At 50.9% G+C, this 27,913-nt stretch overlaps 1 protein-coding gene across 2 annotated transcripts; it reads left to right on the top strand.

Annotated features, from left to right (window-relative positions):
* CLSTN3 (calsyntenin 3) lies at positions 1–27,742 on the top strand. 2 transcript variants are annotated; one of them, XM_025851921.2, is made up of 18 exons: positions 1–346; positions 2,728–2,850; positions 3,301–3,496; positions 5,141–5,349; positions 5,621–5,770; positions 6,000–6,185; positions 6,617–6,898; positions 7,696–7,808; positions 9,707–9,869; positions 10,910–10,966; positions 11,672–11,829; positions 11,950–12,098; positions 16,273–16,499; positions 16,798–16,968; positions 17,733–17,878; positions 18,084–18,219; positions 26,366–26,568; positions 26,797–27,742. In XM_025851921.2, exons 1-18 carry the CDS (start codon positions 283–285, stop codon positions 26,935–26,937), a joined length of 2,874 nt encoding a protein of 957 aa, XP_025707706.1. In that variant the 5' UTR covers positions 1–282; the 3' UTR covers positions 26,938–27,742. The 2 variants fall into 2 exon arrangements, with proteins under 2 accessions (XP_025707706.1, XP_073744853.1); XM_073888752.1 differs by having other exon boundaries at positions 26,474–26,568.
* Positions 27,743–27,913: the final 171 nt, after the last annotated feature.

A 27,913-nucleotide genomic window follows, 5' to 3' on the forward strand; every position in this document is an offset into this window, starting at 1 on the left:
TGGGGTGGGAATGAGGGAGAGAGTGAGGACGCCCGGCTCAAGAGCGAACGAGAAGCCACTGCAAGTTCCCCACCTCAGCCACCCAGGTTGGGGTCTGACTAGGTCTGCTCTATGGACTAGTGTGGGCGGCTGGCTCTTTTCTCTCCCTGCCCTGTGGCCCACTATCTTCCTTCCCCTCCTTGGAGAGCCCCTGCATCCCTCCCCCAAGGTGGAATCAGCCGGCTGGAGGCTCCTGGGGGAGAGCAATCGCCTGGCCCTGCCGTGCCCTGCCCACACCACACCATGACCCTTCTGCTGTTGCCCCTCTTGCTGGCCTCCCTGCTCCCCTCCAGCTCCGGTAACAAAGGTGAGTGAGGTGGGGGAGGGGGCACTGAAAGAGGGGTATCCGGCAGAGCCATGTGGGGGTAGGGGTGAGCAGGGGCTGTTGAAGCTCTCTGGCAAATGACAGGTGTGGGTTCTTCCCATCCGTTTTCTGAGAGCTGCCCCCTTCTCTCCCTCACATCCCCTTCCGCACATCATCCTCTCTGGGCTGTTTCTACCCAGTGCTTCTCTGGCTCCCATATGGTCCTCATTTCCATCCTGGGGTCTCTGTCTCCCCTTCCTCCAGTTTCTGCCTGCGGGAGAAATCTCAGGTCTCAGAAGGACTTGCCCCTGAAGGGTGACAGGCATCTCTGGATGGTTCTCTGTGTTCACTGGGGTGTGCCCGCACTAAGGGTGTGTGGCAGATCCATCTGGTTCATCTCCATCCCATCCTGGGGAGAAACAGTTCCTTGCAGCTCAGCAATTCGGAGCACGTATGTTTTGGCGTGTTCCTCTGCATCCATACCCTGCATACAGCTGGGCTGAGGGTTACCAGAGCTGCCCTCTCTGGCAGACAGCAGAGAAATTCAGCTGGGTGAGGCCAGCACAGGGACCGGGGAGGAGGGGGCAGGGAGAGAGGGGTTGGGGGAAGAGGGCTCAGGTGGGTGGAGAAAGGCAGGTAAGGGAAGAAGTGGGTGTGTGTGTGGGGGGTTGCTAAATGAGTGGTGAGAGGGAAAGCTGAGAAGGACAAGGGAGATGAGGCGTGGGAGGGGGATGAGAAGGAGGGTAAAGAGGGTAAAGGTGGAGGCAAAAAAAAAAAAAAGAGAAGATTGAAAATTGAAAGGGGAATCAAGAAGAACAGGTGAGGAGAGGGGGAAGGGAAAGCCAAGGAAGGAAGGGCAGGGAGCCAGGAGTGAGTGAAGGAAGTGAACACATGGAGAGTCTGTGGCCAAGAGGAGAGGAACAGGGAGACCTGGGGGCGAGCTGTGGAGAAGGTACCCAGCATTGGCCTTGCTGCTCTGCAGCCCCTTCATCTTCAGGCTGTGGTTCCTCACCTCAGTCTCTGACCTCAGCCCAGCTTCTTAGCCTCCTGCCACTTCCTGTGCTTGCCTTCTGAGCACCATCTTGTGGCTTTCTCCTCTGCCATTAGAGAAGGGGGTTTTGGTGGTCATCTGCAAGAAAGGGGCAGGCATTCGGGTACCAGAAGGCTTTTAGTGGTGTGGTCGGAGGAAAGATAGGAAATCAGGATTTTTAAATCACCGTCACATACTGGGCATGTTGCCTGTTGGTGACTCGGTTTCCCTCTGATGGTATGTCTTCCTCCACCCATGTTCCACTGACAGACCGTCATGAATGTGCTTTGGGAGCTTGGTGGTTGGCATGGTGGGGTTAGATAGAGCAGGCAGTGGCAGTTGGGGTGGGGGGTGGTTTAGAGGGGAAGGGAAAACACTGTGCCTTCCCCGTAGCCCCTCCCCAGGCTAATGGGAGGTCGGTCCTGGGGAGGAGACACAATTGAGTGAGCTGAATGTGGCAGGAGATGGGGAAATCTAGAGGCTGAGTGAGTCCCGCAACCCTCCTGGTTGGCTGGTAGTTGAAGGGAAGAGGGGTGGGGTAGGCAGGAGGTAGGACTAAGTCATGAGTCTATAAAAAGTGGGGTTCAGGGAGTGTGGGGTTTGGTGGTCTTGTGGGGGACACAGAGATGTGCTGGCTATGAGTGTGCTCTCTTGGCTGTAGGGATGAGAAGCAGGGAGGCGATTTGTCCTGTTTCTAGGCCAGTTCAATAATCCCTTAGGATGTCGGCTGTGCTGGGTCCACTCATTCGGCATTGATTCCTCTGCTCCATCCCTGCCCCTCTCTGTCCCCCTCCTTCTGTCCTATATTTTCCCTTCTCTTAGGATGAATGGACTTAGGTTGGGGCTTGGCTGGGAGAAGTGCAGAGTGGAGGGATCAAGACTGAAATGGGGTGATGGTGGCCGTGGAGAGGGTAAACACTCAGGATCCCAGGAAACATCTAGATCTTCTTTTTCTAATCTCAACTCTGCCCTTAATCTATGCCTTTCCTTTCCCAGGGCCTTCTGATGGCCCATCACTGCTCCCTGAATCTCCAGTCACCACTCTCTAGCACTTGAAATCCCTGAAAAAATTCTTCACCTCTGACCACATTTCCTAGGGGAGATAGTGGTCCCCCTCCTCCCCCAGGGTAGGCTGTTGCCACAGAAACTACCAATCCTGCCATAGGAGAAGGCTGTGACCTCTCACAGACCCTCTGATTCCTTTAATGCTGATTTCTTGTCCTCAGCCCTTCCTCCTGCAGGTGTTTCTGCAGTGGGTGGAAAGGGTGATAATGCTGGAGTGTGTGTCTGGGTTGTGTGGGACTGGAGAGCCAGCTCACAGGTGCGTCCTCTTCTCTCCCTGGGTGGGGGTCAGCCAACAAACACAAGCCATGGATCGAGGCAGAATACCAAGGCATCGTCATGGAGAATGACAACACGGTCCTGCTGAACCCACCACTCTTTGCCTTGGACAAGGATGCTCCCTTGCGCTATGCAGGTGATTGGGGTTGAGGGATGGCAAGGTGGGTAGGACAGAGAAAAGTGGTTGGGAAGGCAGAGGGCAAGGGAGGAGAAGGGAGGAAGTCCCCAGAGGGAGAGCAGTGGAAGTGGGGAAGAGGTCTTGGCAAAGTTGTAGAAGTAGGCCTAAGGATGGTGGCTGAGTAAAGGGAGCCAGAGAGAAGGACATGGGCAGGCAGGGGTTAACCACATCAAGATTTTGTCAGATCTCAGACCCAGTAGCTCTGAGAGGTTGCAGCTCCGGGAAGCCGGTGTTGGAGCTGTTAAGTCTGATAATTAACAAATTAACATTTTCACATATGCAAGAGAAGGGCTGGGGTTTGGAAGGAGAGGTGAAGCCGAACCTGAGGCAGGGAGGCTGAGGCTGGGAAGAAGATGCTGGAAGTGGCAAAGGAGAAAGAGCCTCATCCCTCCCTCCCCCCTGGGCCAGGTGAGATCTGTGGCTTCCGGCTCCATGGGTCTGGGGTGCCCTTTGAGGCTGTGATTCTGGACAAAGCAACTGGAGAAGGGCTGATCCGGGCCAAGGAGCCAGTAGACTGTGAGGCCCAGAAGGAGCACACCTTCACCATCCAGGCCTACGACTGCGGCGAGGGCCCCGACGGGGCCAACACCAAGAAGTCCCACAAGTGAGGAAGCCCTTGTCTCCTGCTCCCTGCTGCTAGGTCTTCCTCCCTCCTCCTAAGCCCCTCACTGTCCTCTGTCCATGCTGTCATTGTTACCTACCCCCTCCCCTCTCTATTCATCAGGGTCAGGGACAGGGGCCGTGTCCTCCAGGAGCCTTCAACTCAAGGTGATAGAAACATGTATCCAATCCTGGTTCTGCCTCTTATGACCTGGGGTGACTTCCTTAGCCTTTCTTGATCTGCTTTTCTTCTCTGTAAAATGGGGAACATGATGATCCCTATTTCTCTAGGTTGCTGTGAAGCGTAAAGGAGATGGTTTATGTAAAAAGCGTGCACCACGGTGCTTGATACGTGGGAAAGGCTCAGTACGTGGGAGTTATGATGATGAGGAGCGTAATGAGGAGAAGGACGATGAGCACCTCAACACACATCCGGATTCCTTCCACCTGCCCCACCAGTCTGCAGTGTGCACATACTCACACACATGGCATACTCATGCCCAGCGCTAGGTGAGGGTGGGCAGGAGATGGCTCCAGCATGAATGAAGCCAGGGCCTGAGAATCTTATGACTGTGTCCAGCTAACTTCTCATCTGAGAGTCGGAGAAAGATTGGCAGTCAGGGTTCCTGGGCCGCTAAGAGGCACTGGGGATATCACCACTCCTTGTGATTCAGTTTCCCATTTGGAGATAGGACCCTGCCTCTGGGACCTGGGTGCCTAGATCTTGGTGAGGGGCAGGGCTCAGTATGAAGGGCAGAGCCCCAGGGCTGCTTGCCTCATGGGGCCTGAGTGTGTGTGCGGGGGCACACCTGACATGCACATTGCACATGGATGCACAGAAGGTAGCACTCCTCTTGCGCTCATATCAGATAAGTTATGGCTTTTATATAGATACCACTTCCCTTCTCCTGGTTGGTCTTTAAAGATTTTATTTTTATTTTTTTAAGGACTTATTTATTTGAGAGAGAGAGTGGGAGAGCGTGCACGAACTCCCGGCTGGGAGGGGCAGAGGGAGAGGGAGAGAGAAACTCAAGCAGACTCAGCGCTGAGTGGGGAGCCCAATGTGGGGCTCCATCTCAGGCCCCTGAGATCAGGACCTGAGCCAAAACCAAGAGTCGACCACTCATCTGACTGCGCCATCCAGGCGCCCCATCGGGATTTTTATTTTTTGGTAATTTCTACACCCAGTGGGGGCTTGAACTCACAACCTTGAGACCAAGAGTTGGGTACTCCACTGACTGAGCCAACCAGGCACCCCATCTCTTGGTTGGTTTTAATTTGGCTTTTATTCTGTGTCTTCCTTGATTATTCCATTGGATTTCATTATTGTGGAGGAACAACCGGCTGGATATAAAATTCTGTTTTACCCCGTGTCTTGGCACCCAACCTATAGCATTTTGTACAGGAGTCCTCCAAGTCAGCTGCTGGTGTCCCCTGGGGTTGTTCCTTACCCCTTCTATCAATCACCCCTTGCCTTGTGGGGCCTGGTGTCCTGGGGGGTGGGATGAGCATGTCCATGGCCTTAGGCTTAGGACACACGGGCTCCTGTCTGCTCTGACTCCCTGTCTGCATTCCTACTTGTGCCTCTTTCTGTGTTTCGAGGCTGGCTGACTCTTCCTTGTCCCTCCTCCTGCTCTGGTACACGCAGGGCGACTGTGCATGTGCGGGTCAACGATGTAAATGAGTTTGCCCCCGTGTTTGTGGAGCGGCTGTACCGTGCTGCGGTAACTGAGGGGAAGCTGTACGACCGCATCCTGAGGGTGGAAGCCATCGATGGTGACTGCTCCCCCCAGTACAGCCAGATCTGCTACTATGAGATCCTCACACCCAACACACCCTTCCTCATCGACAATGACGGTGTGTCCATCCCCTGCCCGCTCTGGCTGCCCAGCCCTGTACACCCACATCCATCAGAACACCCCGGGGCTGAGCTCTCCACTTGTGCCCCTCAGATCCGCATTCCATAACCTGCTTCCCAATGTAGAGCCTTTTCCCCCAGATACCTCCTTCCCAGCTTCCTGCTGCCTAATTCACCTGTTGCCCAATTGACTCATGAGTCTTCACCTTGCCCCCCTAGGCTTTCTCTAGTGCTCCTTACCCTCTTTGTCTCCCCCCACACCCATCCCAGGAAACATTGAGAACACGGAGAAGCTGCAGTACAGTGGCGAGAGGCTTTATAAGTTCACAGTGACGGCTTATGACTGCGGGAAGAAACGGGCAGCAGATGATGCTGAGGTGGAAATCCAGGTGAAGCCTACCTGTAAACCCAGCTGGCAAGGTGAGGAGCTCCACTCTGTGACTCATCTTGTGAATCATCTTTCCCCTTGGTTTCCCTTCTTGTCCCTTCTGACTATCATACAGGGGAGAGATATTTGGGGGCAGGCTTGCAGCTGTCTACCCTGGCTGTCTACCCAAGAATGTCAGGGGACATGGCAAGAGCAGAATGGTTAAGAGGGGATGCCTTCCTCTCCTCTCTCTCCGCTACCTTCTCCCTTTCCCCTATGCAGGCTGGAACAAAAGGATTGAATATGCACCAGGTGCGGGGAGCTTGGCTTTGTTCCCTGGTATCCGCCTGGAGACCTGTGATGAACCTCTCTGGAATATTCAGGCCACCATAGAGCTACAGACCAGCCATGTGGCCAAGGGCTGTGACCGTGACAACTACTCAGAGCGGGCTCTGCGGAAACTCTGTGGTGGGTGTGCCCTCCCCTTTCCAGACCTCTCCCTGACCCTCCTCTGCCTCTTTCCTAAGACTCTGCCTTATACCTTCCCTTGCCCACCCACAGGGGTATATATCTGCAGAGGTTATAGCATGTGGTTAACTCTGTGGCCCCCAAAGCAAATCAATATGTTGTTTGCAAAGACACATGATGCTAGCACGAGACCATCACCAGGTACATTGTGCAACAACGGTAGGGAGAGATGAAGAGCTGGAGCATGAGTTAATTGGAGAGCCATTCCTAGAAGAGAGGTCCATCCTCTGGTGTCTTTGAAAGGCCAGAAGAGGCCATGAGACTAGCTGTGGGAAATCTCTCTCCTTCAGTCATGCTTGCCCTGGCTGCTTCCTGTTTCCCCATCTGCTGCCTCTCAGCTCTGACACTTGTGCCTTCTGGGGCTTCTGTAGGTGCTGCCACTGGGGAGGTAGATCTGTTGCCCATGCCCGGCCCCAATGCCAACTGGACAGCGGGACTCTCGGTGCACTACAGCCAGGACAGCAGCCTTATCTACTGGTTCAATGGCACCCAAGCTGTGCAGGTGCCCCTGGGTGGCACAGCTGGGCTGGGCTCTGGACCCCAGGACAGCCTCAGTGACCATTTTACTCTGTCCTTTTGGATGAAGCATGGTGTCACTCCCAACAAGGGCAAGAAGGAAGAGGAAACCATCGTGTGTAACACTGTCCAGAATGGTGAGCCTTCCCCAGGGCACTGCTCTGAGAGTGAGGAAACTGGCTTCTTATCCTGCCTCTGTCACTGCCCAGTTTGTGGTTGTGGACAGGTCACTTCCTCTCTCTTCATTTGTAAGATGGCAGTGCTAGGTTTGATGCTTCCTGAAATTGTGTGACTTACTGCCTGCATAAGAGGTTGAGACCTTACTGCTCTCAGAGTGCAATGGGACCACTCGCTGCCCTTCTCACCTGCAATCAGCCAATCCCCCTGCATCCCACCATGTGGTAGGCTGCCCCCCAATCTACTCCCGTTAAGCCTGTCCACTGGAATGGAGAAGCCTGGATAGTGGTGTACCCCATTCTTTCTCTCCCACCACCCTCCTATCCTCCTCTTCGAAGGGCTAGTTGGCTCCATTTCCAAGCACCCCCTTCCCTGGACTGCAGTGGCACAGTCCCTCTTGGCTCAGTCTTGTCCAGACCTTTCATTTCTGCCACTTCTCCAAGCTCACTTTTCTTGACCTGAAAAGGGTTGTCACCCATGGAGTTTGCATCAACCAAAGGATCAGTAGAAATCTGGGTGGGAGCAGGCTGGCCAGTGTTGCACCTTGGCCAATCAGAATGCTCGAGAAACCCTAGTGATCACTTGGACTGGACTCTGTGTGTGTCAGAGGGAGAGAAAGGGAGGAGACTCTAGGGAATACGGAGGGGAGAGCACCTGAGAGAGTAATTAGAATCCCGCGTTCTCTCCCTCTGGTGCTTTGAACCTGTTCTTGACTCAGGCGCTGGGTTTGACCCCTGTCTCCATCCTCTCCCCTCAGAGGATGGCTTCTCTCACTACTCACTGACCGTCCATGGCTGTAGAATTGCCTTTCTCTACTGGCCTTTGCTGGAGAGTGCCCGCCCAGTCAAGTTCCTCTGGAAGCTGGAGCAGGTGAGGCCAGTGCCAGGCTCCTGGGAGAGCTGGGTGGGTGTAACTTACTTCCAGGGAAGGAGGGTCCTGGGACAGGGGTTGGCATTTTCAGGGTTGCCCTGTGCCCTCTTCGTGCTCCACTTTCAGTTCCTGACCACTCTACTCCCAGGTTCTCTTGTTCTCCTTTTCCAAGGCTTGTCTCCTGCAGAAAGCACTCCGGGATTAAAAGTAAACAGGGAACACATTACTACTAACATCATACCCAACCAAACATCTTTCTCCCTTGTTTTATTTCATCCCTTTGTTACCTAGAATTTTAACAGTACATATCTCTGACTCCCAAACAGTTAGCATGTTGTAAGCCAGAAATTAAGTAATTCTGAGGTATGCAGATTGGGTTTAAGTCTGGCCAGGGCAACTCACTAGCCATGAAATCTTCCTTGGTATGTCTAAATTTAGATATACAATAGGAATTGCATATCCCAGGGCTGTTGCAGGATTAAATGATGTGATAGACCTTATAAGTCAGAAGGAGTGTTAATTCTCAGTACTAGTCTCTGTGATAATGAAGGATAAATAAAAACAGACCAAAAAAAATGTAAAATCTTTTCTTGAGCTGACAGTGGCAGCCTGTGCTTTATTCATTCTCTAAGCTGACCACGAGGACCAGTGGGGACTAATTTGAGTTCTCGTCTTCTTTTATTTTTCTTGTAAGCCCCAGTGGAGTGTCGAGTAAGCAAATAGCTGGAAAAAGGCAGGAAGTGGAAGAAAGAGAAAAGGAAAAGAAGGGTCTAGAAGATCCACAAATTGGATAATTGAGGGCTATCTACAAAAGCTTTTGCTTTCTGTGGCACTCTTTAAAAGAGACAGTCTGCCATTTGCTGCTCCTTGATCTTTCCCCCCTTGTTGCGAATATTGGTAACATGACTCTGCTTTTCTTTTCTCTTATTTATTCAACAAATATTTGTTAAATACCAGGTGAGGCTGTGCCATTCTGCTTAGTTCTGAGGATACAATGGAGTATAAGATGGAACAAAATCTTTGCCTTCTTTGAGCTTACATTTTAGTTGGAGAGGTAGATTTTTAAAAACTAAGAAGTCATATACAAATGGTAAATTGTAATAAATTCTCAGAAAGAACAAGCAGGGGACTGAAGTAGAGAATGGGGGAAGGCAAAGAGAGAGGAATTCACCTTAGATCAGATGTTCAGGGAAGGCCTAATTGAGGTGAAATTTAAGTTTTGTTCTAAAGGATGAGAAATGGGTGAGAAGAAAGTGTTTAGGCAGAGGGAAGAACTGATGCAAAGAACCTGAGGCAAGAAAGTGCTCAGCATGTTCCAAGCATGGGAAGAAGGCCACTGGGGTTAGAATACAGTGAACGAGGGGGAGAGACGGCATGAGGTAGAGAGTTCTCTGCCTTATCAGCTTCTAAGTGCTGGAATGCCTCTCAAGATTCAAACCCCTTCCCCTGGGAGACAGGGAACAGTCCCTCATATTCCCAGCTCTATCAGCAGGGCTTACTGGTGAATTGCTGCCTACCCAGCTCAAGAAATAACATCCCTGCCCAAAATCTATCAGGCACCAAGTAAGTACCTAAAATTCCATTCTTCAGACAAATCTCTAAAACTATAAACATTCCTAACAGGAGGACCACACTATTTTATGAATAAATTTTCCCCCCAAAATGTATGTATGTATGTATGAATGTATGTATGTATGCACTGGAAGGTCTAAAGAAGTTTGTAACCCAACAGTAAAACAAAGAGGCTCCCCTTGGATGTTTCTCCTAGGGTCAGTCAAGATGGAGGTGGGGGATAGTCAGAGGAATCAGGGGTTAGAGAGAAGGGGCAGTACCTTGTGTTAGTTCCCTGAAGATAAAGTAACTGAGGGTTCTTGCCCTTATGCTGCCCCCCTCCCCAGGTCTGTGATGATGAGTGGCACCACTATGCTTTGAACCTGGAGTTCCCCACAGTCACACTTTATGCCGATGGCATCTCGTTCGACCCTGCCCTCATCCATGACAATGGTCTCATCCACCCGCCCCGAAGGGAACCTGCTCTCATGATTGGGGCCTGCTGGACTGGTAAGTCCCCTGAGATTCTCAGTGAAGATACTGAAGGTTGGAGCCTCTAGTGGCTTAGGATTAGTGGTGAAGGAGAAAGGGCAGCTTGACTTCATACATCACCCTGCAGTTGGGCGGGATGACTCAGAGAGATCTCCAATGGAGGAGACCACAAACCCCCAGAGCCACCCCCCCCCCCCCCCCCCCCCCCGCCCCGCCATTTGCAACCTATTCAACCAGTCATCACCTCAGGCAGCACCGGAATATAGGTGTTGGAATATAGGAATATAGCACTTTGTATAACTCTGGCCAGTGCCCACATTGTTCCATCAAAGGGATCATTCCACAGTACATTCCCTTGCTGGAGGTCAGTAATACTTCAGAGAGTCATCAATTTTCCTTAAGCTACTTCTTTCATTTTTTCCCTTCTGGGAGTATGTGTGCACGTGTGTGCACGTGTGCACGTGTGTGTGTGTGTGTGTGTGTGTGTGTATGTGTCTTACCCATTGAGGGCGATCTACAAAAGCTTTTGCTTTCTGTGGCACTCTTTAAAAGAGACAGTCTGCCATTTGCTGCTCCTTGCTCTTTCCCCCCTTGTTGCGAATATTGGTAACATGACTCTGCTTTTCTTTTCCCTTATTTATTCAACAAATATTTGTTAAATACCAGGTAAGGCTGTGCCATTCTGCTTAGTTCTGAGGACACAATGGAGTATAAGATGGAACAAAATCTTTGCCTTCTTTGAGCTTACATTTTAGTTGGAGAGGTAGATTTTTAAAAACTAAGAAGTCATATACAAATGGTAAATTGTAATAAATTCTCAGAAAGAACAAGCAGGGAACCGAAGTAGAGAATGGGGGAAGGCAAAGGGTGTTTGTGTTTTCTCAGCAACATATTTGGGGGTTGGTCTCTAGCAGAGGCCAGAGAGATTGAGATGAGACATCAGTGGACAGGTTGCCAGTCCTACACAGGTTGGGACAGAGCAGGGAAGACTTCTTCTTCCTCGCTGCCAATCTGTCCCCACAACCCTAAACTCATTGCCACTTTTTTTTTTCCTCCAGAGGAAAAGAACAAAGAGAAGGAAAAGGGAGGAGACAACAGTACAGACACCACACAAGGTACTCTGCATAAGAACTGGAGACCAGAGAGCTCTCACCTTAACTTTCTGTGCTGTGCTCCTGATTCCATCCCAACCCCAAATCCCAGCCAGCCTCATAGTTACTGCTGCCCATTCCACCAGGGGCAGAGCCTCCATGAACTACTGCAAGGCAGGGCTCCCTCGGAGAGGTAAGGCCGGATGGAGCTTGGTGGCATCCTGGGTGTCTCTTCCTGCCCACAGAAGGAAGTGGAGGAGTTCTCTTGCTGGCTTTCCACGTAGTGGATCGGATTGTGGGAGGCAGGTGGCAGTCCTACACAGGGAGATCTGGGCATCTGCGAAGCTCCACACGTCCCCCTGGGTCCCCTTGCATGCCCTGTGACCACGCCCTCTTGCCTTCTCCTTTTCCTCCACTGGCTCCTCTTTCCTCCCTTTGGTCCCACTCCTGTCCTTTCTCCCTCTCCTGGGAGCTTTTCTCATTTCTGTTGCTTCTGTTTTTCACCCTTCTCCTCTCCTTGGATTTATTCCCTCTTTGGTCTTCCTTTCTGCTTTCCCCAGTCTCCCCAGCCTCATTTCCTGGTCTCTTCTTTCTTTTTCATTTCCACATTTCTCCTTCTCATGCTCTTTCTCCAGCCTTCTGCCCCTCCTCTCTGCCCCTTTTCCTGCTCCAGCCGCCTGTCCCCTCACCCACACTCACCTCCCGTTCGCCCCTGTGTTCCTGCCCTAGGAGACCCCTTGCCGATCCACCACTACTTTCACGGCTACCTGGCTGGTTTCAGCGTGCGCTCAGGCCACCTGGAGAGCCGCGAGGTCATCGAGTGCCTCTATGCATGCCGGGAGGGGCTGGACTATAGGGATTTCGAGAGCCTGGGCAAAGGCATGAAGGTATAGCCCCTTCCTCTAGCCCTGTCCTTCCGGGCATGCCCCCTGCCCACCTCTCCTCCTCTGCTCCCTTCCTCTCCTGCCTCCCGGTCCTGCTCTCAGCTGTCTGTGTCTGGGGCCCAGGTCCACGTGAACCCCTCGCAGTCCCTGCTCACCCTGGAGGGGGATGATGTGGAGACCTTCAACCATGCCCTGCAGCATGTGGCTTACATGAACACTCTGCGCTTTGCCACGCCTGGCGTCAGGCCCCTGCGCCTCACCACAGCTGTCAAGTGAGTGTTGGGTGGGGCGGTCAAATCACAGAGCAGAGTCAGATGGTGTCAGAACTCCTTGGCTTAGAGGTCACCCAGGGCTAGGCATACCCCCCTCACTGTATGGATGGGGAGATTGGGCCCCCAGAGACAAACTGACCTACCTGCTCAGTTGACATAGCAATGTTTGTAGAAGAGCCTGGACTAGACTCAACAGTTAAAGGATTCATTACTCTTTCTGCCAACCACCCTTCCAGGACTTTGGGGTTTTAATTTTCTCTGTGCCTCTATGCTGATATGTAAAGTGGGACAGACAGGGTACTGGATTGGGAGCTGGGAGATCTGACATTACTTCTGACTCAATAATAATTGCCTGGATGACCTTGAGCAAATAGCTCTAGTTGTTTCACCTATTTTAGTCTTGATTCATCAAGTTCTTGCAAGGAGATAGATGATCTAAATCTGGGGGTTGGCAACCAATGGCTGGCCTGCTGCCTGTTTTTGTAAATAAAGTTTTATTAGAACACAGCCATTCCCATTCATTTGCATATTACTTGACACTATGATGGCAGAGCTGAGCAGTTGGGACACAGTCTATATGGCCCAAAAAGCCAAAAATATTTACTGTCTGGCCCTTCACAGAAAGTTTGCTAACCTTTGAATTCTAAGTAAATATTTTTAATTCTTTAAAAGAAAAAAATGTACATTATTTCAAGGTTTAAGTATATTAGGTATTTAAAAATACAGATTAATTGAGAGGTAATGAAATCATAATAGTTATGGACATAGAGCTTATTACCGACTAGGTTTTCACATTGAGCAAATGCTGTAAAGCCGGGATAACAATAGAATCTAACTCATGGAATTGTTACGAGAGCTAAATGTTACAATGCAGATCAAACGCTTAGCAGAATGCCTATTGCCCCAATGTTGGCTGTTCTCTGCAGGCATTTTCACCCCTAGCGTCTGTGGGGCAGTTTTTAGGAGATACTGCCATCTAGTGGGTGGATTACACAATGTAGAAATCAGGATTCCTGAACAAGCATAACCTTCTCCCCTGCTCTGTCTCAGTTTCTCCATAAGCGATATGAAGATAAAGGTCTCTGGCTTGTCCCTCTCCTGGGAATGGTGGGTTTAGAGAGGGGGGAGGAGACAGCTCTGAGCCCTACAGAGTGACTGGGCATGATTATCAGATCTCACAATTAGAGCTCTGGAAGGCTGGGCAGCCGATTTTGGGAATCATGCTTCTAGCCTGTGGTGTGGTCACAGTATGGAGCTGAAGGCCACAGGTAGCTGCGGTCACGGGGGCACAGACCAGAGCTGAGCGTGCCCCCCCCCGCCCCCATGTTCTAGCTGGAACTCTAGTTGTTAAAGGGCAGTCATGCAGTTGTATAGGGTTTAACTCATCAGAGACCAAGCAATTGCCTCATGCCCTTTGCGTGACTCAGGAGCCATGTCAGAAGGGACAGCACTGTCTTTTGGCTTAGGATGGAGCTCTGCAAGGAGGAGTTGACATCCTCTGTGTTGATGGATTCATCTGAATTCCTCCTACCTCTTTCAGGCGGGGGGGCGGGGGGGAGAGGCTTATCCAAGGGCTGGCAACCTGACTTTAGTCTTTTAGTAGGGGGAAGGGTCTTGTTGTTTTCTGTATGAGGTCAAGAAAGAGAGCTCTCATTTTTCCATTTATGGGGCTACCATGGGGTTAGTGCTAACCTCACTGGAGAAAACAGAGAGCTCTATGTGTGGGGGTGGGGGTGGGGGGTGCATGTGCAGCTGTGAGAGAGAGGCAGGTACCTAACAGGACCTCCTGATTTCTGATACATAGCCTTGCCCTAGTCCATCGCGCTTCCCAAGGTTCCTAAGTTCCATTCTTGGAGCTCTGTCCATTTAGAGCCAGATTTATGCAAGTATTTCGTCAATGCAGATTTTCCCCAAGGTTTTTTTCCTCTCTTTTTTTGGAAAGCCCACCTAGTTTGTGGCATTAACCTCTGAATAAATGGCTACCACATCTTTTTGTCTAACTTTGTCCTTTTCCCTTAAGCCCTTGACTCTCTACCTCTACTTTGCTATAACCTCTATCTAGAAGTTCTGCCAGCACCTCAAACGGATGCGCTGAAGGTGAAATGATGACCTTTGATACCCAAACTAGCCCCTCCCCCTGAAGTCTCTATTTCTGTGATGATGTCTCTGCCCTCGCAGTCACTCAAGCTTGAGACCTCCCTGTCTGTCCTCCATGCCCCATCAGTTGCCAGGTCACCCTGATCCGGCCTGTGCTGGGTGTTGGGGAATCTGTCTCCTTTTTTCCCATTTCTGCTGTTAAGACTCTAGCCTTGGCTCTGATTATCTCTCTCACCTGGCCTATTGCCATAACCTCCTAATGAGCTGACCCATCTCTAGTATTCTAACTGCAGTTCACCCTTCACCAGAGGCTAGGTTAGTAGTGGTCATAAATCAGAATTTTCATCCTCATATTTCCCTGATGTAGAAGATATCAATGGCCTCCTCTTGGCTAGTGCTCAAAAACTGCACTCAAAGCCCTCAGCCATCTGACCCCAGCTTTCCTGCCTCATGTTCTCTATTCCCTTTGGTACACTCCTCACCATCCACTCGAGGGTCTACCACCTTCTGCTTGGTGAAGTCCTACCCTCCCTCAAAGGCAGCTAGGTGGCTGCTGCTTTTGACTATTTCTGTCCTCCCTTGCTAAATGCCCCAGTCCCATCCTAGTCAGAAATAACCTCTCCCTCTCTAAACTCTCAGGGGTTTTGGTTCGTTCCGCTTACATGATGGTGACTACGGTTTGCCATTGTTTTGAGGTTGTGTGTCATATCTAAGCTCTTGACCAGATCATCAGTGCCTTCGGGTCAGGGCCGGCCCTCTGTTGCCCCTTGGGTCTCCTTTGGACTGCTCACTGCAGTGGGGATGTCTGTTGGAGCCTGTGTTTTCAGGGTCAGCTGACGTTGGTTTCCAAGAGGCTTTGTTCTGGGCCCCTTGGAATGACTGTGCAGATTCTTAGGCCCCACAGGAACTCAGCAGGTTGTGGACATTGGTAACGTCAAGGGCTCTGAGTTCATCATATCTGCTGAGGTTACCCCTTCCCTCTACTGCTCCCACGGTCAAGCCGGGCACACTCAGTAACACGCCCTCAGTTAGCACAAGCATGTGGACCATAGGCCCAGCTTCTGAGTTACCAACTCCCTTGTGAAGGCTGCTTGTTCAAGGGGTACTTCTTTATAAATAAATTTGGCGCAAACCCAGGCCCCAGATAGTGGCCATGGTTCAGTGGAAAGTGTGTGACCTTGGAATAAGAAGAGTAGGTTTAAGCCTTGACTCTGACACATATTTCTTGTGTGACCAAGATGCTTGATCATCTTTGGTTTCTTATCCTGAGTCCACAGTGCTGACATAAGGTTGAATGAAATAATATGCGCAAATGCTTCAGAAACTAGCAAGTGTGATGAGAAGGTGAGGTGCCATTCTTATCGATTGGCAAAGCATGGGGCTGGAGGTGACCCTGGGAACACCTTCCTGAGCAGCTGTGCTGTGGGTTGATTGGCCTGGCTGAGTGCTTTAGGGAGTCTCTCCTGGTGCCGAGGTCAATGAGGCTTCGTGGGACCACGGAAGCAGGTCTAAGATTGTCACATTAGCTCACCTACCAAAGTGGGTTTCTCTGATATTGAAGGGAATGAATGGAAGACACACCAAGGAGGAGGAACCCTGGGATGGGCTCCCCCACCATATCCCTCCCCTCCACTTTTGTTGTTGAGTATTTTTGGACATGTATCTTCCAGATATTTTGCTGAACACATGTTTTAATTTAAATCCCCTGAGTAAAGAGCTGTGTATGTGTAGACATTTTTGTAGGTTTGGTTTGTAGAATGAAGTTTGATAGATGTTCCATAATCTTGGATTAGGGCATTGATGATGTTCTCTTCCCTCAAGGTCAGGGTCGCCTGATCTGTCCCTGACCCTTTCCCGAAGTGGCATCCTCCCCGGAAAGGCTATCTCCCCTCCAGCTTTGCTATGGAGGGGTAGTGGTGCTGTGGCAGAGACACTATCCCTCTCTCTTCCCCTCCCTCTCCCGGACACGGGGTGCTCTGTTGTAGAGATCGAGGCCTGGAGGGGTGAAACAGAGTATGGATCATAGGGGAGGAGATGTTAGGGTCACAAGCTGCCTCCCTCCCCTCTTGTCATATAGGTGCTTCAGCGAAGAATCCTGTGTCTCCATCCCCGAAGTGGAGGGCTATGTGGTGGTTCTTCAGCCTGATGCCCCCCAGATCCTGCTAAGTGGCACTGCTCATTTTGCCCGCCCAGCTGTGGATTTTGAGGGACCTGAGGGGATCCCTTTGTTCCCTGATCTTCAAATCACTTGCTCCATTTCTCACCAGGTGGAGGCCAAAAAGGATGAGAGTTGGCAGGGCACAGGTAAGGATGACTCCAGGGAGTGATGTCCCGAGAAACGGCCCATGTCTGGAACCAGAGGGAGGGAGAAAATCTGGGGCTAGAAATGCGAGTGACTTCATCCTGCATTCACTTGCCTAGGACCATTTACACGAGGACATAGAGCCAGGAGGAGGCCTGTGGGTGTGAGGACAGTATGGGGTAATGGCGTTTTTGAAAATGATGCTGACTGCTCTCGGGGGCTGAGCCTGGAAGGGGAGGAAGAATGGCCACGAGGTGGGCCCTTTGGCTGTGACCCGTATGCTGACTCTCTCCCATCCAGTGACAGACACACGCATGTCAGATGAGATCGTGCATAACCTGGATGGCTGTGAGATTTCGCTGGTGGGGGATGACCTAGACCCCGAGCGGGAAAGCCTGCTCCTGGACATGGCATCCTTGCAGCAGCGAGGGCTGGAGCTCACCAACACGTCCGCCTACCTCACCATTGCCGGTCAGTGGGGACTGAGAGCCTGTCTTCTTTCTCTGTGTGCGCCCCTCCCCATGATCAAGTCTCTGGGAATTCCAGAGGGTCCTCCTTCCAGGCCTAGGGACGTGGCCACGTGCCATCTGGCAGCTTGCCAGCCTGGGGAAGCTCCTCTGGCTTCCAGGTTGCCCCTAGAAGGGCTGTGCTGGCATTTGGGCTCCCAAGTGGTTCTTTCTCCCTGCTTCTCTCTATACCCTGGCTCCCCTCTGTTCCTGGTTTCACTCCTGCGGCTCAGTCTTCCCTGATGAGCTTTCAGTCCTCCAGCTGTTTGGTCCTAGCTGTCTTCTCTCTGTCTTCCACCTCTCCGATCTCTCGTACCCATCAGAGCTTTAACTCATGTGCCCACATCTTAATGAATAGTGGTAATGACTTGGTAGCTTCAAAGGAAGCCTGTATTCTCTGAAGGACCCTCCATAAGGGAGGAGAAGATGGTCGTAACTGGTTCCCTCCTATCTCCATTCCCTTCCAGAGCCTCACCGAGGACTTCTGTATTTTCCACTCTCTCTGTTTCCCTCCTGCTTGCCTCCTCCCTTTGTCTTGCAGGGTGTCCTTATTGCCTTCTCTTCAGCCACAGAGTTTTTAGAGAAGAGCAGAGCAGGAAATGGATCCCAGTCACTCTATCCCAGACAGTTAAAGCCAGGCTGGGGGTGGAGGGGTACATCTCTCAGGAGAACTCAGGTCATCCCCCTGGGAGGGTCCTGCCCTGAGCTGCTTGCTTCCTCCTCCCGCAGGGGTGGAGAGCATCACTGTGTACGAAGAGATCCTGAGGCAGGCTCATTATCGGCTAAGACATGGAGCTGCCCTCTATGCCAGGAAGTTCCGGCTGTCCTGCTCAGAAATGAATGGTCGTTACTCCAGCAATGAATTCATTGTGGAGGTATTTATAGCATCTCCTTCCCTCCACAGCTCCCCTGCTGGAGCAGACTGAGACCCCACAGTTGGTGGGAGTGGGCATCGAAGCATGGAGGAGCCACCTGGTGGTGGCAGAGGAGATGCTGTGGGACAGGGTTAGCAGATGGGCTCCAGCGAAGTGGAGTGGGACCTGCAGAGAAGCGGGTGCCCACTGAGCTCTCCCTCCCCAGGTCAATGTCCTGCATAGCATGAACCGGGTGGCCCACCCCAGCCACATGCTCAGCTCCCAGCAGTTCCTGCACCGTGGTCACCAGCCCCCTCCTGAGATGGCTGGACACAGCCTGGCCAGCTCCCACCGAAACTCCAGTACGTAAGACTGTGCCGGGCCGTGCGGGGCGGTGGCGGGGAGCGGGCTGGGCACAGGCCTCTTCTCCTCCATCACTGGGAGGGGAGGAGGCTAGTGGAGCTATGGTTCTGTTCCCTGTACTGCCTGACTTAATTGACCACTCTGTGCCAATCCCTGTAACCCCTGGACCATTAACTTTCCTTCAGGGAGAATATGAGCCTGTGTCATTCATTGCCAGGGATGCTCATGTCTGGAATCATAAAGTTGGTATGGGGTTTAGGTGCCTTTGTTGTTCCTGCTGCCAGTCCCCAGCAATATCAAATTAACCCTGGACCTAGGGATCCTCTGTAGTGAAGCCATCAAGTATTTATGAAGCACCTACTGTGTACTAGTACTGTCCTAAAGTGCTATTAGGAACATAAAAGAATTATATGATAAATACAGTTTCTATCCTCAAGGAGAAAGTTGGTGCTATTACATGTATTGTTATGTGCTATCTATGAGGTCATAAGTCTTTCTAGGACAAAGCATGCAACTAGGCAAAGTACTAAATCTAGATGGACAGCTGCCCTTCTGAGCAATCTGGTTCCCTGGCCATGGTCCTTTACCAGTGATGCAAAGTTTAATTCGCAATTTAAGAGTTGCTTAATTGTAGACAAACTAGAAACTACAAGTAAAAAGAAGAAAAATCAGCCATAATTCCGTCACGGAGAAGAAGCCATTGTTAATGTTCCAGTTTTTTTCTGTGCCTTTTTTTTTTTTTACAAAGTTGGGATCAAACTATTTTATAACCTGGTATTCACACCTAATATTATCAAATGATTTTCTTCCACATTATTAAAAGCTGCAACATGATTCTGACGATGCTGAAGATGATTTTTGGAATCCCTTTTAGAATTGCTTTCGAAGTCAATTTATGTGATGCATTTATTTTTATTACTTTTTAGATACGCCTTGCTTTTGACCCATTTCAGGATTACCCAGTTTCATCAGCCACTTTTGTCAGAGTTGGCTCTGGATATCATTTGAAGTTTTTTAAACATACAACCTACTCTCAGAGGGCCCAGATTTGTCACTTTGGAAGAAAGTCAAAAGGTGTATCACGGGCTCTGAAGGCAATTCCCTAAGGAATTCTGAAAATGCTTCCTTGGAAGAAGTCCATGATCACCCAAACATGACTTTGAAAGTTACAGAGCTCATATCAATACATTTAATAAGAAGTAAATAGTGAACACATAGATGTGTACCAGGTACCACGCTCATGGGCTTTTACACATATTAACTCATTTAGTCCTTACAAACAACAAACGAAATAGGTACTAGAATAATGCCCTTTAAAAAAGGCAAGGGAATGGAAGCCCAGAGAGGTTAAGCACTTTATCCAAGATCACACAGCTAGAAAGTGATAAGAGCCAGGATTCAGATCCAGGCAGCAGGGTTCCAGAGCCTGTGCACTAACCATTGACTTCCATACCTTCTCCAGTTATATTTGATCCTTGCTTTTTCTTTTCTTTTCTATTCATTTCTTTTCTTTTCTTCCCTTCCCTTTTCTTTCTTTCTTTCTTTCTTTCTTTCTTTTTCTTTCTTTCTTTCTTTCTTTCTTTCTTTCTTTCTTTCTTTCTTTCTTTCTTTCTTTCTTTCTTTCTTTCTTCTTTCTTTCTTTCTTTCTTTCTTTCTTCTCTCTCTCTCATTACTTTATAGTTGCATATAATTTGGGGGAGCTCCTGAGGGCTTCCTAGGGCTTTTTTGACTGAGGCTAGCTCCCTGGTACCCCCAGGGATTCCGTCTGGTTTCCTCTCCTTAAGTGGTGGCCACCACTAGGTCTCTTGTGTTCTCTTTCTCTGGTACTGGCTCCCTTCTTCCTTGCTCTTTCTGAAAACGCCTGCAGGGGCCTCTCTAAGTGTTTTTACTCACTATAACAAAACAGTTGGAGGTTGGGGTGGAGGGAGTAGGGAAGTAGGGTGAAGAGGGAGCATAATGCATAACCAAGTTGCAAGGGTTCATAGAAACTTCACACAATCTTTAGAGACCTGTGAGCAAGCTAAACCCATTTTTGTTAAAAAGACCCTTGGGTCCAGCTGCCCCACCCGCACCCCCTTATGATTCCCTAGCTCTTTGTCCAGTTCTTTCCTTGGGAATCATCCTACTCAGCCTCATCTGGGTTGGATACTGGGTCCTGCTACTCAGGTTAGGCTCAAAGTAGATCTGTATTGGCATTGCTCCTGGGCCTGGTGAGATTCTCAATCTTTGTTTTCAGTGGGGAGGAAATCCCTGTTGTAACTACCCCCAGAGCTTTGTGCCCTGAGCAGCCAGTTGCCCCACACTGGCTGGCCTGGCAGTCCATGTTTCTCACCTCTCATCCCCTGAAGCTGCCTGGGGTGCTCCAGGGTGTGTGAGGGTTGCCCTTGCTTCACTTCCTCAGAGTGAAACCCAGCCTCCCCATCCACTGTTCTGAGCTGATGTCTAGGCCAGCCAAACTTGCCTCTGAGATTTCAACTGAGAGAGGCAGCTTGCATTTGCTTTTCCCCTTATTTTGGCCTGAGTAGGAGGCGGAGTCATAGCTCACCTAAAACAATTGGTGATGGATGTCTCCTGAGCGTACCAGGAGATCCACTTCATAAAACCCGTTCCATATGCCATCTCTGACTCTTCACAATGTTCCTTCCCCTCACCTTCTGACTGTCCAGGAACCCTCCCAACTGCAAGTGTGGTGTTACGGAGTCATGGCTTTGCAATTTCAAATTGCTCCAGCCAGGGGGAAACTGAAGGAGGCATAGTCCCCTCCAAGTGGGATAGGGGGTTCATTTCTCTGAAACTCCTAAGGGTGCCAGAAAAGAGAGATCAGTGTGAATGGGGACAGTCAGAGAAGGTTTTGGGGCGCAGGTAGAGTTTGAGCTTGGACCTTGAAGGGTAGAAGGGATTTTGGCTGGGCAGGAGAGAATGAGAATTTGAGAATGGAGGATGGGCAGCTGGTTTGGGGTGTTCATGGTTAGGGAGAATAAGGTTGTCTCAGAAGGGTGAGATGAAGACCATATTTATGGTCTTGAATATGGTCTTCCATATTCCATAAATATGAAGACCATATTTATCTAGTCATCCCGAATTTTGATACACATCGGATTGGCTGGGGAGCTGTAAAAACGCTTGGTGCCTAGGTTACTTTATGCCCCATACTAGTTAAATCAGGATGGAGGTGGGAGCCAGGCATCGGTGGTTTTTAAAGATCCCCAAGTGATTCCAATGTGCAGCAAAGTTTGGGAACTGTTTCCCTACTTTTTTTCTTACAAGTTTCTGAAGCTTTGAAGGAAGACCTACAATGAAACAGGGTAAGCATAGGGGCGCCTGGGTGGTTCAGTCGGTTAAGTGTCTGACTCTTGATCTTAGCTCAGGTCTTGATCTCAGGGTCGTGAGTTCGAACCCCATGTTGGGCTCCATGTTGGACGTGGAGCCTAAATTAAAAAAAAAGAAAAGAAAAGGAAAATGAACTGAGGAGTGGGAAGAAAGGACAATTCTGAAAGAAGAATAAGGTGCAGGTGGGGAATAAAGTCCGTTCATAAAATACATACTCTGAGATATTTGTGGTTGCTAGAGTATGCCAGAATTTGGACTCTGAGCTTAAGCAAAAGGAAACCTGAGCACTTATGAAAGTGATATGATAAGAGCCAATCAGTATTTCAAGAGAAGTCCCGGGACTGAGAGCAGAAAGAAGTTTCTCCCAAGGCTCTTCAGAAAGGGGGCACCAAGCAGGACTGTGGACAGGGCTTCAACAGTGTCCTTGCAACCAACTGAAACCAGAAGTTTCGCAAGGGCCATTTGATAAAACACCCCTTCACGTTGGCCGTGCAGGTCATTCAAGGCCAGAATTAACTGCTTGAATCTAATGCGGCAAGAAAGGTTGAATGCACTTTTTATAAACTCGTGATTTTTGTCTGTTGCTAATTTAAAAATCCTGCCATCTCACTGGCTTCCAGGCTCATTTTAAATTAATTAACTCTGCTTGTTTGCCTGCAGATACAGGGTCTGCATTTTGTCTTTCCTGGAGCCATTTCTTATTCCTGGCAACCAACTTGCCATTTCCTTCATCAGGCTTGGGGCTCAGAAGAACAAATGCATTTGATTAAGGCACAAACCAGAAACTTTGGCTTGTCATTGTTATGCGCCTAGAGCAAGTTTACCTGCTATGGCCTGCTCTCCGAGTTGGGGGAGGGTCTCTACTCCTTCTGGAGCCTGGGCTTAGCCACAGGGGCCATCTCTGGCAGGATTACTGTTCCTGGATCTTACCCATTGACATGGAGACCTGGGAGGGACTATTTCCTGCAGGTGATCAGAAAAAGCACTTCTGTCCCCTTCTTCCCTTCTTCCCCATCCCTAGGCCAGTTGCGAAATGATGAACTAGGCATCTCTGCCCTAAAGCGGGTACCCAGGGAGCCTGCCTGACCTGTTTAGCAGGATCGGCTCTCATTGGCAAGTGGCCCCAAGTGAGCTATGGGTTGGGTCAGGATGGGGACCAACTTGGCAGGGAGCCATCAGAGTGGCCTCAGGGAGGTGTGAGGTTAGAGTGCCTGCTCCGGCAGGGCGTTCTCCACACTCCTGGTTGGCCCTGGAGCTTGTGACAGCCTGCAGGTGCTGGTGGCTGGGGAGGAGGGGTATGCAGCAGGCTGTGTGTGTGGTGCCTATATGCTTTATGCTTCTTTATGTTCTGCTCTGTCTCTCAACATGTGAGTCTTTTTTTAAATTTTTTTTTTATTATTATGTCAATCACCATACATTACATCATTAGTTTTTGACGTAGTGTTCCATGATTCATTGTTTGTGCATAACACCCAGTGCTCCACGCAGAATGTGCCCTCTTTAATACCCATCACCAGGCTAACCCATCCTCCCACCCCCTCCCCTCTAGAACCCTCAGTTTGTTTTTCAGAGTCCACCGTCTCTCATGGTTTGTCTCCCCTTCCGGCTTACTCCCCTTCATTCTTCCCCTCCTGCTATCTTCTTCTTTTTCTTTTTTCTTAACATATGTTGCATTATTTGTTTCAGAGGTACAGATCTGTGATTCAACAGTCTCGCACAATTCACAGCGCTCACCATAGCACATACCCTCCCCAATGCCTATCACCCAGCCACCCAATCCCTCCCACCCCCCGCCACTCCGGCAACACTCAGTTTGTTTCCTGAGATTAAGAATTCCTCATATCATGAGGTCATATGATACATGTCTTTCTCTGATTGACTTATTTCGCTCAGCATAATACCCTTCAGTTCCATCCACGTCCCCACAAATGGCAAGATTTCATTCCTTTTGATGGCTGCATAATATTCCATTGTGTATATATACCACCTCTTCTTTAGCCATTCGTCTGTCGATGGACATCTTGGCTCTCTCCACCGTTTGGCTATTGTGGACATTGCTGCTATAAACATTGGGGTGCACGTACCCCTTCGGATCCCTACATTTGTATCTTTGTGGTAAATACCCAGTAGTGCAATTGCTGGATCGTATGGTAGCTCTATTTTCAACTTTTTGAGGAACCTCCATACTGTTTTCCAGAGTGGTTGCACCAGCTTGCATTCCTACCGACAGTGTAGGAGGGTTCCCCTTTCTCCGCATCCCCGCCAACATCTGTCGTTTCCTGACTTGTTAATTTTAGCCATTCTGACGGGTGTGAGGTGGTATCTCATTGAGGTTTTGATTTGGATTTCCCTGATGCCGAGCGATGTTGAGCACTTTTTCATGTGTCTGTTGGCCATTTGGATGTCTTCTTTGGAAAAATGTCTGTTCATGTCTTCTGCCCATTTCTTGATTGGATTATTTGTTCTTTGGGTGTTGAGTTTGATAAGTTCTTTATAGATTTTGGATACTAGCCCTTTATCTGATATGTCATTTGCAAATATTTTCTCCCATTCTGTCGGTTGTCTTTTGGTTTTGTGGACTGTTTCTCTTGCTGTGCGAAAGCTTTTTATCTTGATGAAATCCCAATAGTTCATTTTTTCCCTTGCTTCCCTTGCCTTTGGCGATGTTTCTAGGAAGAAGTTGCTGCGGCTGAGGTCAAAGAGGTTGCTACCTGTGTTCTCCTTTAGGATTTTGATGGACTCCTGTCTCACGTTTAGGTCTTTCAACCATTTGGAGTCTATTTTTGGGTGTGGTGTAAGGAAATGGTCCAGTTTCATTCTTCTGCATGTAGCTGTCCAATTTTCCCAACACCATTTGTTGAAGAGACTGTCTTTTTTCCATTGGACATTCTTTCCTGCTTTGTCAAAGATGAGTTGATGATAGAGTTGAGGGTCCATTTCTGGGCTCTCTATTCTGTTCCATTGATCTATGTGTCTGTTTTTGTGCCAGTACCATACTGTCTTGATGACGACAGCTTTGTAATAGAGCCGGAAGTCCGGAATTGTGATGCCGCCAGCTTTGCTTTTCTTTTTTAATATTCCTCTGGCTCTTTGGGGTCTCTTCTGGTTCCATACAAATTTTAGGATTATTTGTTCCATTTCTTTGAAAAAAGTGGATGGTATTTTGATGGGGATTGCATTGAATGTGTAGATTGCTCTAGGTAGCATTGACATCTTCACAATGTTTGTTCTTCCAATCCATGAGCATGGAACATTTTTCCATTTCTTTGTGTCTTCCTCAGTTTCTTTCATGAGTATTTTATAGTTTTCTGAGTACAGATCAACATGTGAGTCTTAAAGGCTGTGGGTAAATTTGGACTGGGCTGTGTGTGTGTATGGGATGCATACATGTAATGCCCTCCTTAGCCAGGGGACTGTCCAGATTCTGGGCCTCATGGAGCCCTCTGTGCATACAAACAGTGAGCAGGGCTGTGCACCCATGTGGGGTGCAGTGACCCAGCTGCCTATGTGGGCCTTCAGCCTGGGGACACGTGTGTGGGACTGTCACCTCCACGTGCTGTCCGTGGGGCTGTGGGCTCTCCTGCTTTGCCTCCTCCTCCCGCTCCGGGTACTGTGTGTATGTGTGTGTGTGGGGGGGGGGGGGGGGGGCTGTGCTCACGACTGCTTGTTCTGTGGCTCCCACAGCCCGCGTCTGTGCTGTTAGCGTCTTCCTCCAGGGGGTTGCCAGGTGCGCGTAGCTGGTAGGGAGCTGGGTGACGCTGCACATATGGCTCTGCTCCACCCTGCTGGGGACTCTCAGACACATCCCTTTGCTCCTCCTGGGATGCAGGCTGTCAGGGGGCTGGTGCAGACGGGGGTGCAGGCTGGCAGAGTCCTGGCTCGGGTGTGGGGTGTGGCGGCTCTCGCCCGGCTGTGTGCCCACATGCTCTTCCTGGGCATGTGCTTGTGCGTCCACATCTGCTTTGCAGCCCTCAGCTCTAAGGTCCGTGTGTGAGTGCTTGTGCCTTTCTCTGTCTCACTGCCCTTCAGGCTCCATGCTCCCCGGAGCCTAGGCATCAAAGTGAGGCTGCCGGGCCAGAGGCTTGACAGGGCCAAGGGGGAGGTGGGTATACTTCAGGGGGAGATTTGGGAGGAGCAGGACCCCCAGGTGCCCAGGAGCCCTGAGTCCACAGGGAGGTGTCACAGAGCAGGAATGAGCTCAGTCCAGGTGGGTGAGTGAAGGGGCTGCTCCTTGTCCCCGGGACCTGTCCCCCAGCCTTGGGTGCTAGCGTCTCCTTCTGGCTGCCAGGCCAGGCTTGGGGCCTGCTTCTCCTCTTACGATGCAGGAGGACATTCTCTCCTCTTGCACCATTGGGCTTGTGCGGCTGCCTCTCTCCTTCCCCCACTGGGCACGAGGCACCTCTTCCTTAGGCTGAGTGGCCCCTGGGGAAGGCACAGGCAGAATGGCCTGGGTAGGCTCCAATCCTTGCCCTCTGTCTGCTGAGAATCGGGCTGCTCATGATAGCATTGGGCTGGGAGCTCTCCTCCCTGGCCCGTGCCCCCCTTTGGACACCTCCTTCCCTCTCTCTCTGTCCCTTTGGCCTTAGCAGCGCTTCTACCCCCTTTCCTCCCTATCTCCTGCCCTTCTCATTCGGGCTCTAGTCCTCCTCCAGCTTGCATGGGTATTCCTCCCTTCTGGGCCATCAGGAATCCTGTCTTCTCTTACTCCAGGACTCCCTCTTCCCCCGGGTACGCCCTCAGCCCCCACTCCCCGCTGTGCCAAGTCCCTGCAGGTGTGCCTGGCCAGTCTCCTCACACTGCACGCTCTCCCTGCAGTGGTCCCTAGTGCGGCGACTCTCATCATTGTGGTGTGTGTGGGTTTCCTGGTGCTCATGGTCATCTTGGGCCTCGTGCGTATCCACTCCCTTCACCGCCGTGTCTCAGGGGCCGGTGGTCCTCCAGAGGCCTCCAGTGACCCCAAGGACCCCGACCTCTTCTGGGATGACTCAGCGCTCACCATTATCGTGAACCCCATGGAGGTGAGTGGCCCTGGGAAGTGGGGAAGTCCACAGTCAAGATTCACCTGGAGCATCTGCATGGCCAGGCCCTGGGGCAAAAAGCTCCAGGCTGAGCTGCCATGAGTGGGAAGGAGGAAGGTCTAGAGGGTGTGGGGTAAGGGGCCCGAGGGAGTGTGGTCCGTGTGGCAGAGGCTCTGGGGTGTGTGCAGACCCCTGAGGCCCGTGCTCTCTGCTCTCTGCCTTATCCAGTCCTACCAGAATCGGCAGGCCTGCGTGGCGGGGGCTGCCGGTGGCCCGCAGGAGGACGACGACAGCAGTGACTCAGAGGCCGCGGACTCCCCTAGCAGCAACGAGAGACGCATCATTGAGACCCCTCCACGCCGCTACTAAGGCTACAGCCCTCCCCAAACAGAGAATTCTGCCCTGGTGAGACAGAGACACCCCCAGAAAAGAGACAAGGACATTCTGAGAGAAGAGACCAGGAGGGAGAGAGCTCTTCAGAATGAGTCACCCTTTAATCCCCAAATCCCAGTGGGCCCCACTGGGATCTGCCTCCCCCTGCGCCCCCAGCCCACCTCTCTCCTGTGCCTCTGGGCTCCTGTTCCCCAGAAGACTCTGGCTGCCTTCTCTGCCCCCAAGGCAGCGGCCCCTTAGCTTGCCCAGGTGTCTGTCTCTCTCCTACGAGCCATGCGCTGCATGGGGGGTGGGGGCGTCACTAGCGGCCAGGGGTGGGATCGAAGGGAACCCTTCCCTACTCTCCTGTCCATGGAGGCCTTCCTTCCCTGGGGCTCCCTCAGCTGGGCCTTCACGGCTTCTCTTCTGTTCCCTCCTCTCTCTCTCTTTCCATTTCACTCTGGGGACCCCTGCTTCTTCACCTTGCCCACTGTCCTTCCTTTTCTGTCGTCTTTCCCCTCTTCTCCTTGCCGTAGGTCCTACAGCCCCTGCCCCTTCCTGCGTGACCTGGCTGTGGCTAGGTTGTGGGGATGGCAGGGGGCATGGCGGGGAGGGGGACCCAGGTATTATATATAATGTATATTTTTTCATGTTGCTGTGAGCGCAGCCCCTGTGTTCCGTGTGCAGCTCACAGCCTTGTGTGTGTGTGTGTGTGGCATCGTCATGTCCTGGGGTAAGGGTAGGGGGATGGGTGTGGTGAGGGAGGGGATGCACCCTAGGGTTTTCAAATAAAACAACTAGAAAAAGCTCCGTGAGCTGCCTCCTGCCTGCCTGATCCTGTGTGGGTGCTGCGTAGGTGGGCAGGTTCTCTGGGCTCAGGGCCCATTCGGGTTTCTGAGCAGGGCCAAAGTGAGGGCACAGGACTGTCAAAGCACCCCCCAGGTAAATCTCCAGAATCCAGGCCACTGGCATG

The sequence above is a fragment of the Callorhinus ursinus genome, unplaced genomic scaffold (assembly GCF_003265705.2).
Source record: "Callorhinus ursinus isolate GAN/ISIS: 27379988/994484 unplaced genomic scaffold, GSC_fseal_2.0 scaffold94, whole genome shotgun sequence".
NCBI lineage: Eukaryota > Metazoa > Chordata > Mammalia > Carnivora > Otariidae > Callorhinus > Callorhinus ursinus.